Below are 15,686 nucleotides of genomic sequence, written 5' to 3' on the forward strand. Positions count from 1 at the left end.
TGCAATTTGGGAAAACCATGCTTTGTTTTTATCTTTACTGCATGGGCTAAAAGAGGTCCCTGTATAACGTACAACGTGACTTCTATAAGAGGCGCTCTCAGGACTTTTTAATGCCTTTGCGCAAAATTCTGACGTTGGGAGTCTGTACTGCTCATAAATGTTTGAAACATAACATTTCAAGTACTTCTAAAAGTCCTCCCCACTGGATGTCTGTAATGGACCAAGTCAGTGTCATATTAGAAGAGACAGAAGCACACTATAGAGCTCCCATAACACCTCTCACTTGCTGTCTTGATAGACTGAGGCCGACCCTTGTGGTCACCGTTGTGCAGATGCTTGTGTGTACCCACCTGCCCACTTCACTGATCACCTCTTATAGGCAAACCAAAGCTCTTCTGTGCAGGGGAAGTAGTAGTGTTGGAAAAAACAGAACAATAATTTAGTCAGATTTTTTTGTTGTTAATCCTCATCTGAGGTTATTTCTTGTTGATTTTTAAAGAGTGGAAGGTGCGGGGAGAAACATCGATGTGAGAGAGATATTGATTGGTTGCCTCCCACACATGCCCCAACTAAGGCCAGGGATCAAACCTATAGCCCAGGGATGTGCCCTTGACAAGGTATCCAACCCATGGCCCTTTGGTGCACAGGCTGACACGCTAACCGCTGAGCAACACTAGCCAGGGCATTCAGTCAGATTTTACATCACCCCTCCAGCCTCTCTCAGCTCCTACAGCAAAGAATACTCTGTTGATAAAGTTAATTCTCGTTCTCTGAAGTGGTGGGGCCAGGGACAGTCTCCGGGTGCAGTTCACCAGCTCCCACAAGGTGATCTATTTGGAGGGGGAAACTGCACTCAGCCCTTTCTTACTTCCCCTTTCAGGCGAGATGACGCCTACTGGCCAGAAGCCAAGCGAGCTGCCCTGGATGAGCGTTACCATTCTGACTTCAACCGCCAGGACCGCTTCCACGACTTTGACCACAGGGACCGGGGCCGCTACCCCGATCACTCAGTAGACAGGTTAGCCAGGCCCCCATGACCCTGCCTGTTTAATGTAAATATTCCTTGTCCTGGGTTATTCTTAATAATGAGAAGGTGAGGTTGGCCCTTTTAGGTTCATGAATCCATATGAACCAGTGTGTGTGTGGAGTACTGGGTTCAGTTTGGGAAATGTTTTCTATTTGGGGGTCTATCCTTCCCCTTCTTATGGTTTCTTTTCAATTGTCTCTTTCAGGAGAGAAGGTTCAAGGTCAATGATGGGAGAAAGAGAAGGACAGGTAAGTCAGAAGCTAGGATTGTGGGCCCAGTTTTCCCATTGAATTGATTTCTCTTTCCTTCTTCTACCAGCCATCCTCCTCCCATTTGCTTTAGTGGGAAAATGAGTAAAGGAGCAGGTCAGCCCTTCACTGTTCGTGGGATGACAATTTGAATGATTTGTGCTTAGTCTTGGCTGGAAATCTAAACAGATTTTCTGAAGCCCTTTTTTAGTAACTAAATGCAATGGTAGTAAAATGCTAGAGAGCCTTGGGTGAGTCTGAAAGGCTCTGTAGGAATATACTTTGTGACCTACACAGCTGACAGATTCCACACTTCCATGTTGTGGAGTCCAAGTCCACCTGTGGTCACTGATCAGCCCGCCCTGCTGAGCCTCAGATAGCAACTCAGTCTCTGGTCCATACTCTTTCTGTGCAGAATTAACACCTTAGAAAATAATCTCAATTTTCTCCTTTATTTCCCATCTTACATGTGGATTGAGAAGTTCCCCAAGGAGCCCCGACTCTTGGTTGGGTTTACATGGAAAATCGAGGGGACTGAGGGAAGGGTGTGGTTGGGGCATTGTTTAGCAGAATTGCTGCCCTGTGAGTCCATCCTTTCCCTGCCTCCAGCAGAGAGACTTTTTGGTCCTCACCTCCTTGCTCAGTTCCTAAGAATGTGGCTGGGGATGGCTCAGTTCCTTGGTATATCGAGGAGTTCCTCTGCCACCTCAGGAGTAATTCTGTGATCCTCATGTGAGTCCTTTTTCTCTACTCTTGGAGATAAATTTTACATGCAGCCAACTCTAGACCTAGTCTTCTGGTTTTTCTTTGGTGGAGAAGTTGAGCACAGTGGTTAAACAGTCCAGGCTCCAGAATCAGAACCAGGTTCACATCCTGTTTTTGCTGAGCCTGTTTCTCCAGCAGTGAAATGAGGGTAATTATTTTACTACATAGGTGGTTGAATAAAGGAGACAACATGCATGTCCACAGAAAGTGTTTTCACAGTCCCTCACACATAGCTCTTACTGCTAGTGGTTTTTCATCTGATATCAGACAATGCAAAACTGAAAGGGTTTGTTGTTCTTAGTGCTACCCCAAATGGCAGATGGTGACATATGACAACAGAAAGGGGAAATAACACAGACCCTCAGAGCCTTGTTGAACTGTTACATGGGCTGGTTGGTTGGACAGAAGAATGTTGGTTAAACTTTAAAATACCAGGGAGAGATGGAAATGGGCTTTCAAGAACCAGGTCTTGCTACATTGAACTTCCCTACATGAAATGCTCCTCTGTCCAGTTCTGTCTCTAGATAAAAATTCCTCCTTTCTTGAACATTAGTCTTTGTCCACAACCAGATGAAGCTCTGTAAATCATGAGCTATAATTTTTTTTGTAGAACTGTTATTTCAGGTGTTCAGTTTCAGCAGCTCTTCTTTCACTTGACAGCACTGACTTTTGTGGACACTTTGGTCTTTGTTTTTTGCCCCTTGAAGGGACTATGCTCTATTTTGTCCATCTGGTTAAATTGACTCCCTTATCTTCTCGTTGAGGGGAGGTGTTTAAGCATATTTGGAGGTGAGAGACCTGGTGGCAGTTAGGGCTCCATTTAAGGGCATGCCTACCCTGGCCTTGGAGGGCTCCGGCTTAAGGGGTGAAAGGAGGTTGCACATGGCTGTGGACAAGTGACCAGGCTGCTAGAACAGCAAACTATGGCGTGAAAGCCACCTCTCCAGGTCCCTAAAAGTCAGCTTTGTACGTTCCTCTAGCAGACAGGGCCTTCTTTCGTTTTCTTCATGAAGAACAGAGCTAGGCATTGCTGGAGCTGTGCCAGTGCAGGACTTGACAGTGATGGTGCAGTGTCGGTGCAGCCTCTCCCAGCCCTGTCAGACAGGTGTCCTGCATTCCTGGCAAATCAGGGGCATAATGCCAGGCCCAGTTGTGAGTTGTGTTAAAGGATCCCTTGTGGCCTTTCTGCTCTTGTGGTTCTGGGGGGTGTTTATATTGTGAGCACAGGGACCCATTCTTGGCATGGAGCAGTTGCGAAGGTCCCAACATCCCTCAATTCCTCCATTCTCTCCCTTCTGGTTAGGGTGAATGTCAGCCCTAAATTTTCTTCTCCTTTTGACTCAAGTGACTTTTCCTCACCAGGCCATGAGCAGACTTCAGGGATGCATCTGTCTTGTGAGATCAAATGGCGTGTGTGGCATAAGGCAGCATGCAGAGTGCCTTGCTAGCACTGTCTCGGGTCTACAAGTGCTTCTGAGTTGTTGTTTTTATTACCTTGCTGCCCCAAAGGCTTTGGGATGCAGAGTTAATACTAAACCCTTCTCATTTTGGCTCTTTAACACCCAGCATTACCCCGAACGCCACGGAGGACCAGAGCGCCACGGACGGGAATCCCGTGACGGGTGGGGTGGATATGGCTCCGACAAGAGGATGAGCGAGGGCCGGGGGCTGCCTCCTCCACCCAGGTTTGTGTCTAACACCCCACAGTGCCCTTGTGGGCCTCATACATAGCTGACGGACTGGACCCACCGTCTTCGGGGATGTGATGAGCACTGGCAGTGTGACTCAGTGCACTGACCATGGCTCAGAGCGTCTTGGAGCTCTTTGAGTAGCATGGGGCCAGAGCCAGTCCTGTTTCCCACAGTCCCCTGAAGGGCTGGGGGCCTGGGAACACAGAATGCTAAACCCACAGTCCAGAACCCACTGCTGTTGCTATTCTGAGAGGCAGAGATGGGGGCAATCCAAATCAGAGATGTTTTTTTCCAAGGGGCAGACGTGACTGGGGGGACCATGGCCGAAGAATAGAGGATGACCATGCATGGCAGGGCGCTGCTGATGGAGGCATGATAGACAGGGACCACAAGAGGTGGCAAGGTAAAGACTGGCTCTTTAGGGACCCATCTGTCTGCAGAGAAGCATCTAGAAAACTCAAGCTGCACCTGCTTTTCACTAGTCACTGCTCATCCCCCTGCTGAGGGCAGGAGCAGCTTTCTCTGCTTTCCTTCCTCAGGGCCTGGCAGAGGAGATGCCCCTTGATGGGGGTGGGGAGTGAGGGTTGGCGCAGAAGTGTGCTGTGGGTGTTGGTAACTCCTCCCTGCTGTGACTTAGTAAGGACAGCCCTATGGTGTTCTCGTGCTTACACATTCACTGGGGACCTGTGAGTTCTGGGTTGACTGGGTGGTTCAAAAAGGGGACTGGACTTGCCAGAACCCTGTGTCGGTGTCCTCTAAACTACATTCTGTGCTTGGAGGCATCTTGTGAAAAGTGTCTCTTGTTTTCTAGGTGGTGAGAGAAGCATGTCTGGTCACTCTGGGCCAGGTCACATGATGAACAGGGGAGGGATGTCAGGGTAAGGCATTCTGTCGGTTGGTCTCTGTACTAGTCTTCTCTTTGCATGTTGGCTTACCTTGGGGAAGGTTTAGAAACAATCAAGTCTTCCCAACTTACACTGCCTCCCCTAAGGTGCTGTGTGCTTTGTTCTGTCATTGCTCCTAAAATGGTGTGGGTATGTCCCCTGGTGCTGCTGCTCAAGGGAACAACAGAGTCCCGAAGAGCGTATGTCCCATGGGCACCAAACAGGTCCCACAGAATAGGCTCTGGACGTGAGCATCTGCATTTGTTCCAGGCGTGGCAGCTTTACTCCAGGTGGAGCCTCTCGGGGCCATGTGATCCCGCGTGGTGGAATGCAAGGCGGATTTGGCCGCCAGAGCCGGGGCAGCAGACCCAATGACGCCCGCTTCACTCGCCGCTACTAAATGCTTGGAATCCTGCGTTCCGTCACGTGGCAACCAGAGTATGTTCTGTTAGGAGTTATCTTAAACTGTGTACAATAAATTTTTTTTATCTGCTGCCATATTGTAGCTCGATACAATGTGAATTTGTTTTTTTTGTTTGTTTGTTTTTGTAATAAATGTGTTTCTGTTCACATACCCTTTATTTAAAGGATCGTCTCTTTTTACTTCCGCCTCTTAAAAATGAAATTATACTTGGCATAGTTGAGTCACAGCTTTTCCTTCAGGGAAGGAGGGCTGAAAGGGGCAGCTTCCAGGGACTGTCAGGGTTTCTAGCAGTCCTGTAGCCCTTGCTGAACAGGCTGTTATGTGCATAGTAAAATATATATGTAACATGAAATTTACTGTTTTAACCATTTTTACGTGCACACTTCAGTGGCATTTAATTCATACTGCGTACAACCATCACCATTCATCTTCAGAACTTACTTTCCCAAATAAACTCAGTAAGCACTAGCTCCCCATCCCACTCCCCAAGCTCCTGGCACCCACCATTTACTTAGTCTCTATGGATCTAACTCCTGTAGGGACCTCACATGAATGGAATTGCATCCTAGTGGGGTAAGAACAAGTTAACAGCAAAGTGGGGAGCTGAGGGAAGAAAAGCTACTGGATACCAGGAAGTGATGAACTCTGCTGGGGGAGGACCTGGGGCTTGAGTGTGGAAGGGGAGTTGCCAGGACAGGAGATGGAAGGAGGCCTTAGGCTGGACAGTGAGGCAGGTATGTTCAGGGACTAAGAGGTGCTTGGAATCCAGGGGTTTGCAGCTTGGCAGTTCTCTCTCAACCTCAAGGAGCCATCTCCCCTCAGCCAGTTGGGGCCTGCTGTGTTCCTTCTCCCAGAGACCAGCCACATGATCTGTGACAACTGGATCAAGGATCCCAGTCAGGACACAGCCTGTGTTCAGGGATCAAGTTCTGCCTTGGGGAAGTTCCTTCAGTTCTATGAGCCTCCATTTGCTCGCCTGTAAAATGGAGCTACTGGGTTGCTTTAAGAGGTGTCACTGTGGGAGTTTCCCCCTCCTGCCTACTCCACTCCCCTAGATACAAGTAGCCTAATTCTCTGAAGGCCACAGAGCAGCTCCCAAGTTCTAGTCCACCAGGATCCCTTTTTATTTTTTTAATATATCTTTCTTGATTTCAGAGAGAGAAAAGGAGAGGGAGAGAGCGAGCGAGAAACATCAGTGATGAGTCATTGATTGGCTGCCTCCTGCACGCCCCCGACTGGGGATCGAGCCCGCAACCGGGGCATGTGCCCTGACTGGGAATCGAACCCCGATTGCCTGGATCCTAGGTTGATGCTCAACCGCTGAGCCATGCCTGGCCAGGCCAGGATCCCTATTGACCACAAAACTTTCTAGGGCCATGATGGGGAAACACATAGCTGTTGTCTGTTTGGATGTATCACCTTGTACTTCCAGATTTAATGAAAGCTGGTTTGGCCCTCAGCCACCTATGGAAAGAGACCAGGCTGCTGCAGCCCATCTGGCCCTAAAGTGGACAGCATATAGGAGGTGGCTCAGGCTTTGCACAGCATACGGCCCTGGGAACAGAGCATCAGCTGAACTTTGCTCTCAGCAGGTGACACAGAGACCCTGAGCCCAGTACATAGCAGGATCCTTAGGGCTCATGTCTCTTGGTCACCTCTGGTTCAGCAGAATTCACCATTCCTCCTTACCATCTTAGCAAAGTCCCACCAGGGCAGGGGCAGGCAAAATAAACTCTGGTGGCAAATGGGACTTAGGTGAGATTTTTAAAATTAAGAACCTTGAGATGGGAGATACCCTGGTTATCCCAGGGTTCTTATAAAAGAAATATGGCAGCAGGGGAGCCAGAGGAGATGTGAGAAAGAGAGGAAGATGACACTGCTGGCTGTGACAATGGAGAAAGGGCCCACAGGCTAAGATATAAAATAGCGTCTAGAAGCTGGAAAAGGCCAGGAAACAGATTCTGGAGCCTCCAGAAGGAGCCAGGCCTGCTGCCACCTGGATTTCAGCCCAGCTAGACTGCCTTCAGCACTTTTTCAAATCTTTCCCAGGGCCCTGAGCACTGGGGCCAACTGTCCCCACTTCCCGTACAGGGTGAGGGCCCCAGTGGTCAAGGACCAGACGGAAAAGATATGTACCAAGATCAGGTCCTGAGAAGCCCCCAGGAGCCAGAAGCCCAGGCCCACACACACTGAGAGCCAGCTGGGGCAACCCCAAGCCCTTGGGGCAAGCACACAGGTCAGGGAACACTTCCAAAGTCTTTTATTGGGCTGGCAAGGCCAGGAACTGCCCTTGGATTGGGGTCCCACTCTGAAGCCTTGAGGTCCAGGGCATCCATGCCCATTCCCACCAGGAAAGGCAACCTCCTCTGATAGGCTACTTGATTCGCTCCTTCAAGTATTCCCAGCCCTCCTTGGTGTATTCACAGGCCTTGGAAGGGGCCACAGACAGGGCCGACATCACCGTAATGATGCCTGTGGGGAGGGAAGAAGGGCCCAGTGCCTGGTCAGGCTCCCCACCTACAGCCAAAGGGTTTAGTCCAACCCCCTGGGACAACGAAGTAGGCCATGCTCTTAGAGGTGCCACTTCCAGCTGTCAATTCCACACACAAACTGAGGCAGAGGAAGAGGAGGCAGGGCGTGACCTTGTCTGGGGCCACCCGACTCTGACATGCTCCAATGTGGCCCAAGCTCTCAAAAAGAGGCTCCATCTTGCCCCTACTTCCCTGGAACCTCCACCCCTTCCTTTTTAGATGCAGGAGAGGCACACACAGCAGTAAGGGGAGCGATGGCAAGGCATGACCAGGAAGCAGGGTTGGGGGTGCTAGACTCAGGCACCTGGGCCCACCCCCCAAGTAGAGGAACCAGGGCCTACCTGAATTCCAGGAATCACGGATGTGGAAGTTAAACTTTGGAGGGGCTGGGAGCTGGGAAGAGAGAAGGGAGAACGGGCTGGTGAAAGGGGAAGGGCCTGGCAGCCCCAACCCCCTCCAGAGGCAGGAAGAGCAGCACATGCCCCAGTGTGGAGGACACCAAGCAAGACTGGAGGGACCAGGGACTGAAGGCCACCCCAAAGTTGACTCCCATCAAGCCTCTGCCTCTCTCCCAGCACGGGGTACCTGGGGTATCTTCAGGCCCATCTGTTCACACACATACTGGCTGAACTGGTACATGGCAGGGGGGACCACCTCCTCCGCCTTCTGAAGGGCTGCCTGGCTCTTGTCGCTGGGCCCCAGCAGCTCCTGGTCGTACACCAGGTAGACCACTCCCCCAGCTACACTCCCCTTGATGAGAAACCTGCATACAAGGAAGGGAACGACAGCAGCTCAGGGAACACTGCTGGCCACTCTCAGGGAGACTAGGCCCATGGGAGTAGGATTTAGACCCCCCGCCCAGAGAGCCCCACATTCCAAAAAGGGACACGTTCGAAGTTAGGCAGCTAATAAGGAAATGACAGGTCACCTTTCTAGCCCAGAGGCATGTCTGACCCCTACTAGGCACAGCACTCCATTTACAGTGTGTAAAGCTGGAGTACTCCGCCCCACTCAACTAGTAAACTGAGGCCCGCAGGACCGTGGGTAACTAACGATTCCCCACAGAACAGGGAACAGTGAAAACTTAAGTCCCATGACTTCCTGCCTTCTCTTGTCGCTCGAGGAGGGACCCTCCGCGAGCAACTCAAGAGAGTTTTCCAAGTGTGTCTGATCGCTTCCCGTATGTCCTACGCCGCTCTGGGCACGCGCATTCACCTCCCAATAAATGGCGTGCAGCACTCCCACTTTACAGAGAAGGCAACTGAGGCTTGGAGAGACCTCGTATTCCGAGAATAGGAAGGCAAGGGCTCGCGCGACCTCGGTAATCACCTCTCCTCTTGAAACTCGGTTTCCCTATGTGGGCCATAGGGCACCTGACACTACGGGAAACAAAGAGCAAGTAGGGAGCAAACCAGAAGGGGGTGTTCGCAGGAGGGAGCTTTCTTGGGAGCTCAGGGCCCGCCCGAAGGCAGCACGCACCTCATCATCGGCCACACTCGGGACACCATAGTCTCTCGATTCCTCGCGGAAGGACAGTCGGTTCGCCCGCCGCTTCCGGTGGAGAAGCCGCAGAGGCCTCTGGGAAGCGTAGTTTCTTTTGTCAGCCGCAAAGGCCTCTGGGAGTCGGAGACTTAACTGCCCAGAAATGCCCTAGGTTGCGGTCCCACCGCAAAAGGGCGCGGGAAAGCGTAATTAATTTTATGGGCCGGGCCGCCGTAAAGCTATCTGGGAACTGGCGTCAGTACTGCCCCGTGAGGCGCTGGACTGCTCGCCTAGCCGCCAAGGCTCCTGGGAAATGTAGTCCTGTCTCTGGCGTGAATGAAAAGAGGAGTAAGGTGTCTGGAGTGAGGCCTGAGGTTGACCCAAGAAGATGTCGGAGCGCCGGAGACCCACCGGCGACCGCGCGGGGGAATCAAGGCAAGGGTCTAAGAGCAGTATGCCTAGAAGCCAGTTGTCACGACAACGCGAGGGCGGAATTGTTGCAGAGAGGAGGGTCTAGGTCACGTGAGCGGTTTCGAAGGGTGGGGGTTGTTTTCGTTCAAGAGACTGAGCCAGGGCTTCAGCTGCGAGCGGAAGAACCTGCCAGGAAGCCGTTGCCCGGCAACGCCCAGACGCAGAGTCCTCGGGGCCTGGCCCTGCGGGGTGAAGAGGCAGGCGCTTAGTCAGGTGGCTCAGACCCTACGGGAGGGGGCGCGGTCGGGTGCCGGACTGGCGTGCTCGTGGCTCCCAGTCAGGGACCCCAGCCCCGGTGGACGGCGGAAGAAACTGAGGCTCGAGTCCGTGAGTGAGCAGTTGGGAGCTCCGAGCGGGTCGCACGTCCTTTTTGTCCAGCGGGAAAACCGAAGCCAGAGAACCAGTGGATTGTGCGAGAATCTGGTTCTCCTATTCCTTCCCCATCTCAGCCCCGCTGTTTGTTCCTTCCATCCATCCATCCATCCATCCATCCATCCATCCATCCATCCATCCTTCATCCTGCTTCCCACCCACTCACCCATCTATCCATCCATCCATCCAACTCCGCCACGCCCTGTGGAGCTGCTGTGGTCAAGGCCAGGGGTGGGAAGAGGGTTGAGCTGAGGGGCTTCACGGATTTTGCCTGGAAGTGAAGGAGGTGGGAGAGCATTTCCTGCTGAGAGAATGCTGCTCTCACTGGGGAAGGGCGAGAAGTTCACTCTTCTGAGGACTGATTCCTAGGGGTTGGGGAAGATAGGAATGGACAGGTGGGCAGAGGCCAGACCCCCTGAGCCTTGTTGACTGTGAGGAGCTTGGTCTCCAACTGGGGCAGTGGCGAGCCCGTGGGAGGGTTTAGAGTAGGAAGGGGCACACCAGATTTCTTTTGACAAAGACCCATTTGGCTGCATGGATAGAAAGGTGCGGGAGCCAGGGAGGAGGCAGCTGGAACTTTGTTGTGGGGGCAAAGGACATAAGGCTGCATCTAGAGATTGGGGATGTGAGAACTCCCCAATCGCACCACCTTTCAGCCTCCTGAGTCCTGGAAGTCCCCCTCTCCTCTTTGTCCAACTGAGTCCAGGGGATAGAAACCCCAAGATGTGATCGGCCTGTGCCTTTTTCATGGGAGACCTATGACTCCCCAAACTTTAAACACCCAGCCTGTTTCTCTCTTTTGCCTTCTCCCTGGAACAGGTAAATCGCTCCCACAATTGAAGTAATATCTTAACTCTCATGACATGGGGACCTTCCAATTCCTCCTGGGTATCTCCAGAGTGGTCGTTCTGGACTCCTTCAGCTCTTGCCTCCCACATTCTTGTGTCAATCAAGTATCTATTGAGCACCTACTATGTATGTCCCTGGCACAGTTTGGGGCGCTGAAGACCTAATAGTGAAAAACACCTGAAGCAGGTTTCTGTTTCCTGCCTGCCTTCATGGGGCTGACAGTCTAGAAGTGAAGGACAGTCAACATGAACCAAATAATCAAGGTGCTTTTAGGTGATGTTAAGTACTGAGAAGGAGATAAAAGTTCTAGAGGTAAGGGAGAGGAAGGGACCAGGAAGGGAGGCACTTTAGAAAAATAGGCCAGGTGCCTTAGCCAGTTTGGCCCAGTGGGAACTGAAGGGTCCCAGGTTTGATTCTGACCAAGAGCATGTACTTCGGTGGCAGGCTCGTCCCCAGGGGGCCCTGGTTGGGGTGCACGTGGGAGGCAACCAATTGATGTGTCTCTCTCACATCTATGTCTCTCTCTTTCTCTCTCACTTCCTTCCACTCTCTCTGAAAAAGCAATGGGAAAAATATCCTCAGGTGGGGATTTAAAAAAAAAAAAAAAAAAGGCCAGGGAAGCACCATGGGAGGAAGTAATTTTTGTGCTGGAGACTTGAAAGAAATAAGAGCAAGCCATTGGATTATATGTGCAAAGAGCATTTTGGGCAGAGGGAACAGCCACTACAAAGGCCCTGACACAGATGGTGACTGGTTGGTTCTCAGAAACAGGAAAGAGACTGGTGTGGCGTAAAGCAGGGTGAGCAAGAGGGGCTGGTCCATGGAGGGCCTTTTGGAGAAGAGGGGCAGGTCCAGGGGTCAGGAGGATCTTCTTCCAACAAAGGTGCACTTGGGGAAACAGGTGTGGCTGTGGGCCAGGACTCTGCTGGCCACCCTCTCTCACTGCAGACCCAGGGAGGGCCATGAAGGTGCTGCTCCTCACTGGGCTGGGAGCCCTATTCTTCGCCTATTATTGGGCTGACAACTTTGACCCAGGTGAGTGCCTAGGGTGGGACAGGGAGGAATCCGGCCAGCTGTTCTGTGAGCCCCGCCCCCAGGCTGACCACCCCTGCTCACTGCCAGCTAGCCTCCAGGGAGCTCGTGTGCTGCTGACAGGGGCCAGTGCAGGTGTTGGGGAGGAGCTGGCATATCACTATGCCCGTCTGGGCTCCCACCTGGTGCTCACTGCCCACACCGAGGCTCTCCTGCAGAAGGTGAGACACCCATTTCAAGTTTAACAGTGGGGGCATGAGTGGAATGGAAAATGGGGCCTGGGTTTGAATCCCTCCAAAGATCCAGGGCTTCCCATATGACCTTGGGCAAGTTGCTTAACCTCTCTGAGCCTTAATTTCCTCATTTGTAAAACGGAAACAATAAAAGTACCTTCTTGTGGGCTATGGTATTGGATGGATGCAGTAAGGCAGTGAGTGCAAAGCAGGGAGCGTTCCTCAATAAATGGCAGTATTGGTAGTGTCCAAAGCCTGTGAATATAGCCAGGGATCTCAAACTGATAAGGGTGGTGGGTGGGCTCTTCTTAGCAACAGAATGTTCCAAGGTAATGCACAGCTCTTGAAGACAAACCTTCCAGAATTTCAAGAAGGTCCAGAAACCTTGAGATTTATTTGATATCACCTGAGTGTTACATTTTGATTGAGCAAATGAAACAGCTGGCAGTTTGCCACCCTAGTGGTAAAGCTTTGGGAACTAACTGAACAGGAAGCTCAGTAGGGGAGAGGGCTTCAGGCTGGGGACCCAATGAGCCTGGCAGGTGAAGGGAGCCAACTGGGGTGGAGGGGCCCACGGGCAGCTCTGCCCCCCCCCCCAGGTGGTAGGGAACTGCCGGAAGCTGGGCGCTCCCAAGGTCTTCTACATCGCTGCGGACATGGCCTCCCGTGAGGTGCCCGAGCGCGTGGTGCAGTTTGCGCTGGACAAGCTGGGTGAGGGGCGGGGCATGGAGCCTGGGTCCTAGGCCTAGACCTTAGTGGCAAGACCCGAATTGGCGTGGGGGCGTGGTAGTAACCTGTGTCTGTGGGAGGAAATTTATAAGGTTCTGGGGAGTAACTAGGGGTGGAGTCTCATTGCATCCAGGGGGCCCCATTGGATTAGGGACATAGTTTGGCAGGATCCAGGGAGTAGGGTGGGGTCTCTTTAATCTGGGGGACAGAAGGGAAGCTACCTAGGGCGGAGCTAGTTGGGTCAATGCTCTGGGCAGAGTTTGCGAGTTTAAGGGGTGGGGCTAGGGAGCGGTCCAGGGGGCGGAGCCTCAAGGACTAGCTGCTAGCTGACGGGCCTCTCCTGGACAGGCGGGCTGGACTACCTCGTGCTGAACCACCTCGGTGCTGCCCCGGCAGGCACGCGGGCCCGCAGTGCGCAAGGGACGAGCTGGCTCCTGCAGGTGCTCCGCTCCTCCTCGGCTCTGCCTCCCAGCCTCCCGGGCGGGTGCTCCATCCCTCCTATCCCCAGGTCCCACGTCTAAGGTTGCTAGGTTTCACCCCCTTTCGACTTTCGCTTCTAACACTGCTGGTACTCTCCCCCTCCCTCTTCCCCATTTCTCTTTGGACTCTTCCCCAGCCCCTCCTGCTACTAGGCTCCACCCTCTCTAGGCCTTGGCTCCGCCCCCGGGCTTGAACTCCAGCTCCTCCATCTGAGACTCTGCCCTGGTCCTGGTTCCTGCCCATCCTTAACCAGACCCCGCTCCCAGGTTTATAGGTTTCGCCCCCTGCCCCCACCTTTTGGGTTTGGGTTCTTCCTCTGCTGCTTGACTCTGTCACCGCCTCCAGGTGAACTTCCTGAGTTACGTGCAACTAACTTCGTTCGCGCTGCCCAGTCTGACAGACAGCAAGGGCTCCCTGGTGGTGGTGTCCTCGCTGCTCGGTACGTTGCATGCGGGGAGGGAAATGGGGAGGCCACAGGCCTGATGTAGGAGAGCCTGGATGGGGCGGGAAGGTTAACTTGAGGAGGGGGAGCAGCGAGTGGCAGCTCAGTCGCTGCCCTCTTGCACCCCCAGGCCACGTGCCCAAGTCCTTCTCCAGCCCCTATTCGGCGGCCAAGTTTGCACTGGACAGTTTCTTTGGCTCCCTGCAGCGGGAACTGGATGTGCAGGATGTGAATGTGGCCATCACCATGTGTGTCCTGGGCCTCCAGGATCGTGCCTCAACTGTGGAGGGAGTCAGGTAAGGCCAAGGGTGCGAGCCGGGGGTTGTGGGGGGCCACCCAGGCCCAGCTGCACCCCCCACCATGCCCTCCTGTCCCCAGGGGTGTCGCAAGGACCAAGGCGGCTGTGGGGCCCAAGGCAGCCCTCGCTGTGATTCGCGGAGGTGCCACTCGCGCCTCCCGCGTCTTCTACCCCTGGCGCTTCCACATGCTCTGCCTTCTTCGGGCCTGGCTGCCTCGCCCAAGGGCCTGGTTCATCCGCCAGGAGCTCAATGTCACTGCCTGAGCTCCTGGGGTGGAGCCCCTTCATCTTCTCAGAGGGGAACTTCATCCAGCTGTCCTGAAGGCCAGACAAAAACAGACACCTCTGAGAGGGTGGCCAAGGCCCAAGATAGCGTCATCAACACAGGAAAGGAAAACCAAGAGAAACTACTAGCACCTGGAAACAATGCAATCTCTGGGTGTGAGAGCAGCTACTGTGTGCCAGTTCCTTGTCAGGGACTTGGAAGGCATTATCTCAGTCTTCTTGGTCGTCATTGTTGATGTGGTTGCTACTTCCATTTCACAAATGGGGAAACTAAGGCTCAGAGAGATGTAATGTGGCAAGTCAGCCCTAGGGCCCTGGCCACATCAAACAGGTGGTGTGACCTGTTTGATGAGACACCCTTGGAACCTTTTCTGTCTCTCACCTGGATCCACCTGGTTTGTTCTTTCTACTCACTCAATCTCAAAGCATCCCCCAACCCTTGCCCTAAGCAAGGGAGAGCCACAAAGCTATCTACCCAATGGTAGGGTCCGAGGAGGGGGGAGGAGGGAATGAACGTGTTCTGCCCTGTACCCAGCCTTCCTTTTCATAATAAAAATCCTTTTTCCCTTGCACATCTGTTCAAGTTTCTTGGTCCTTCCATTTTGCGCGTAGCAGGCAGGGAAGAGAGGATGTATGTACTAAGAGCTCTCAACCCCATTTTACAGGTGGAGAAACAGGCTGGGAGAGAGGTGGACTCACCCAGGAAGTCTGGGGCAGAAGAAAGGGTACCGATTGTGTACCAAAGGCGTTATTTACCACACAAAGTACATGCCTTGTGCACCAATAATGATAATGTGCATCAGGCCCTACACACTTGACTTTAGGATTGAAAGATAAAAACCAGAAAAAAAATTTTTTTTTGTTCTCATCATGCCTCTCATCTCTGCACCACCTAAAATTAAATAGAATGACATCAATTGCCACCAGCGGGCACTATACCACATCGTCTTCCTCGGCCCTAACGTGGAGCTTAGCCTCATATAAAATACCTCCATTTATGGAAGTTTTATTTTGTGTCAGGTACCATACATAATATCTTGTTCAAGCAGTTTGGAATATGTCCTATTATTGCCCTCACTCAATAAATGGAGAAATTCAGGTATTGGGAGGTGAAGTCTCTGGCGCCAGCTTAGTGGCTGAGGAGGGATTTCACGCAGCAGAAGTGAGATTCGAACATTCCACCCACTGGAATAGGGAGGCCCTGCAGCCACAGGCACGCCCACCGGCTCCGACCTCTCGCTAAGGCCCGCTGGGGCAAACGCGCATGCTCAGGGAGACCGCAGGGAATCCTCCAGGCGCCAGGGGGAGCTCGCAGCGTCCCTGCCTCTCTGGCCCGCAAAACCCTCGAGTAGCAGCTATCCCAGAGTTCCGCGCCTTGCTAGCCCTTCCGCCGAGGCAGCCATTGAGCACCAGCAGGTAAGTTGGTCTGTGCGCTGGCGGAAT

At 52.8% G+C, this 15,686-nt stretch overlaps 3 protein-coding genes across 5 annotated transcripts in view; 2 read left to right on the forward strand and 1 right to left on the reverse strand.

The window, feature by feature from the left end:
• Window positions 1-5,202, forward strand: part of SAFB (scaffold attachment factor B) — a 35,026-nt gene extending 29,824 nt beyond the window's left edge. Inside the window, exons 16-21 of one of the 2 annotated variants that reach the window (XM_016197883.2) lie at window positions 881-1,018; window positions 1,233-1,275; window positions 3,607-3,725; window positions 4,028-4,134; window positions 4,543-4,609; window positions 4,886-5,202. In XM_016197883.2, the coding sequence (XP_016053369.1) occupies window positions 881-1,018; window positions 1,233-1,275; window positions 3,607-3,725; window positions 4,028-4,134; window positions 4,543-4,609; window positions 4,886-5,015 (604 nt within the window). In that variant the 3' untranslated portion in view covers window positions 5,016-5,202. The remainder of the gene's footprint in view (window positions 1-880; window positions 1,019-1,232; window positions 1,276-3,606; window positions 3,726-4,027; window positions 4,135-4,542; window positions 4,610-4,885) is intronic. The other variant, XM_016197884.2, reaches the window with a different exon arrangement.
• MICOS13 (mitochondrial contact site and cristae organizing system subunit 13) lies at window positions 4,971-9,268 on the reverse strand. 2 transcript variants are annotated; one of them, XM_016197891.2, is made up of 4 exons: window positions 9,050-9,268; window positions 8,156-8,333; window positions 7,912-7,963; window positions 4,971-5,353 (listed from the first exon to the last, which is right to left on the reverse strand). In XM_016197891.2, the coding sequence occupies exons 1-4, from the start codon at window positions 9,076-9,078 to the stop codon at window positions 5,241-5,243; spliced, it is 372 nt and encodes a 123-aa protein (XP_016053377.1). In that variant the 5' UTR covers window positions 9,079-9,268; the 3' UTR covers window positions 4,971-5,240. The 2 variants fall into 2 exon arrangements, with proteins under 2 accessions (XP_016053377.1, XP_016053378.1); XM_016197892.2 differs by lacking the exon at window positions 4,971-5,353 and adding an exon at window positions 7,283-7,511 and having other exon boundaries at window positions 9,050-9,256.
• A 512-nt stretch (window positions 9,269-9,780) lies between these two features.
• HSD11B1L (hydroxysteroid 11-beta dehydrogenase 1 like) lies at window positions 9,781-14,313 on the forward strand. Its single transcript, XM_016197890.2, has 8 exons — window positions 9,781-11,543; window positions 11,646-11,779; window positions 11,867-11,997; window positions 12,609-12,720; window positions 13,087-13,178; window positions 13,564-13,657; window positions 13,791-13,956; window positions 14,039-14,313. Exons 1-8 carry the CDS (start codon window positions 11,488-11,490, stop codon window positions 14,220-14,222), a joined length of 969 nt encoding a protein of 322 aa, XP_016053376.1. The 5' UTR covers window positions 9,781-11,487; the 3' UTR covers window positions 14,223-14,313.
• The last annotated feature ends 1,373 nt before the right edge of the window (window positions 14,314-15,686 follow it).

Source organism: Miniopterus natalensis, chromosome 4, assembly GCF_054644295.1.
Source record: "Miniopterus natalensis isolate mMinNat1 chromosome 4, mMinNat1.hap1, whole genome shotgun sequence".
NCBI lineage: Eukaryota > Metazoa > Chordata > Mammalia > Chiroptera > Miniopteridae > Miniopterus > Miniopterus natalensis.

Coding starts and splice junctions, on each gene's coding strand:
- MICOS13 (XM_016197891.2), bottom strand. CDS start 9,078: ATGGTGTCCCGAGTGTGGCCGATGATGAG. Junction 8,334..9,049: donor CGAGTGTGGCCGATGATGAG/GTGCGTGCTGCC, acceptor CCTTGTATGCAG/GTTTCTCATCAAGGGGAGTG. Junction 7,964..8,155: donor TGGGCCTGAAGATACCCCAG/GTACCCCGTGCT, acceptor CTCTCTTCCCAG/CTCCCAGCCCCTCCAAAGTT.
- HSD11B1L (XM_016197890.2), top strand. CDS start 11,488: ATGGTGACTGGTTGGTTCTCAGAAACAGGAAAGAGACTGGTGTGGCGT. Junction 11,544..11,645: donor CTGGTGTGGCGTAAAGCAGG/GTGAGCAAGAGG, acceptor TTGGGGAAACAG/GTGTGGCTGTGGGCCAGGAC. Junction 11,998..12,608: donor CCGAGGCTCTCCTGCAGAAG/GTGAGACACCCA, acceptor CCCCCCCCCCAG/GTGGTAGGGAACTGCCGGAA.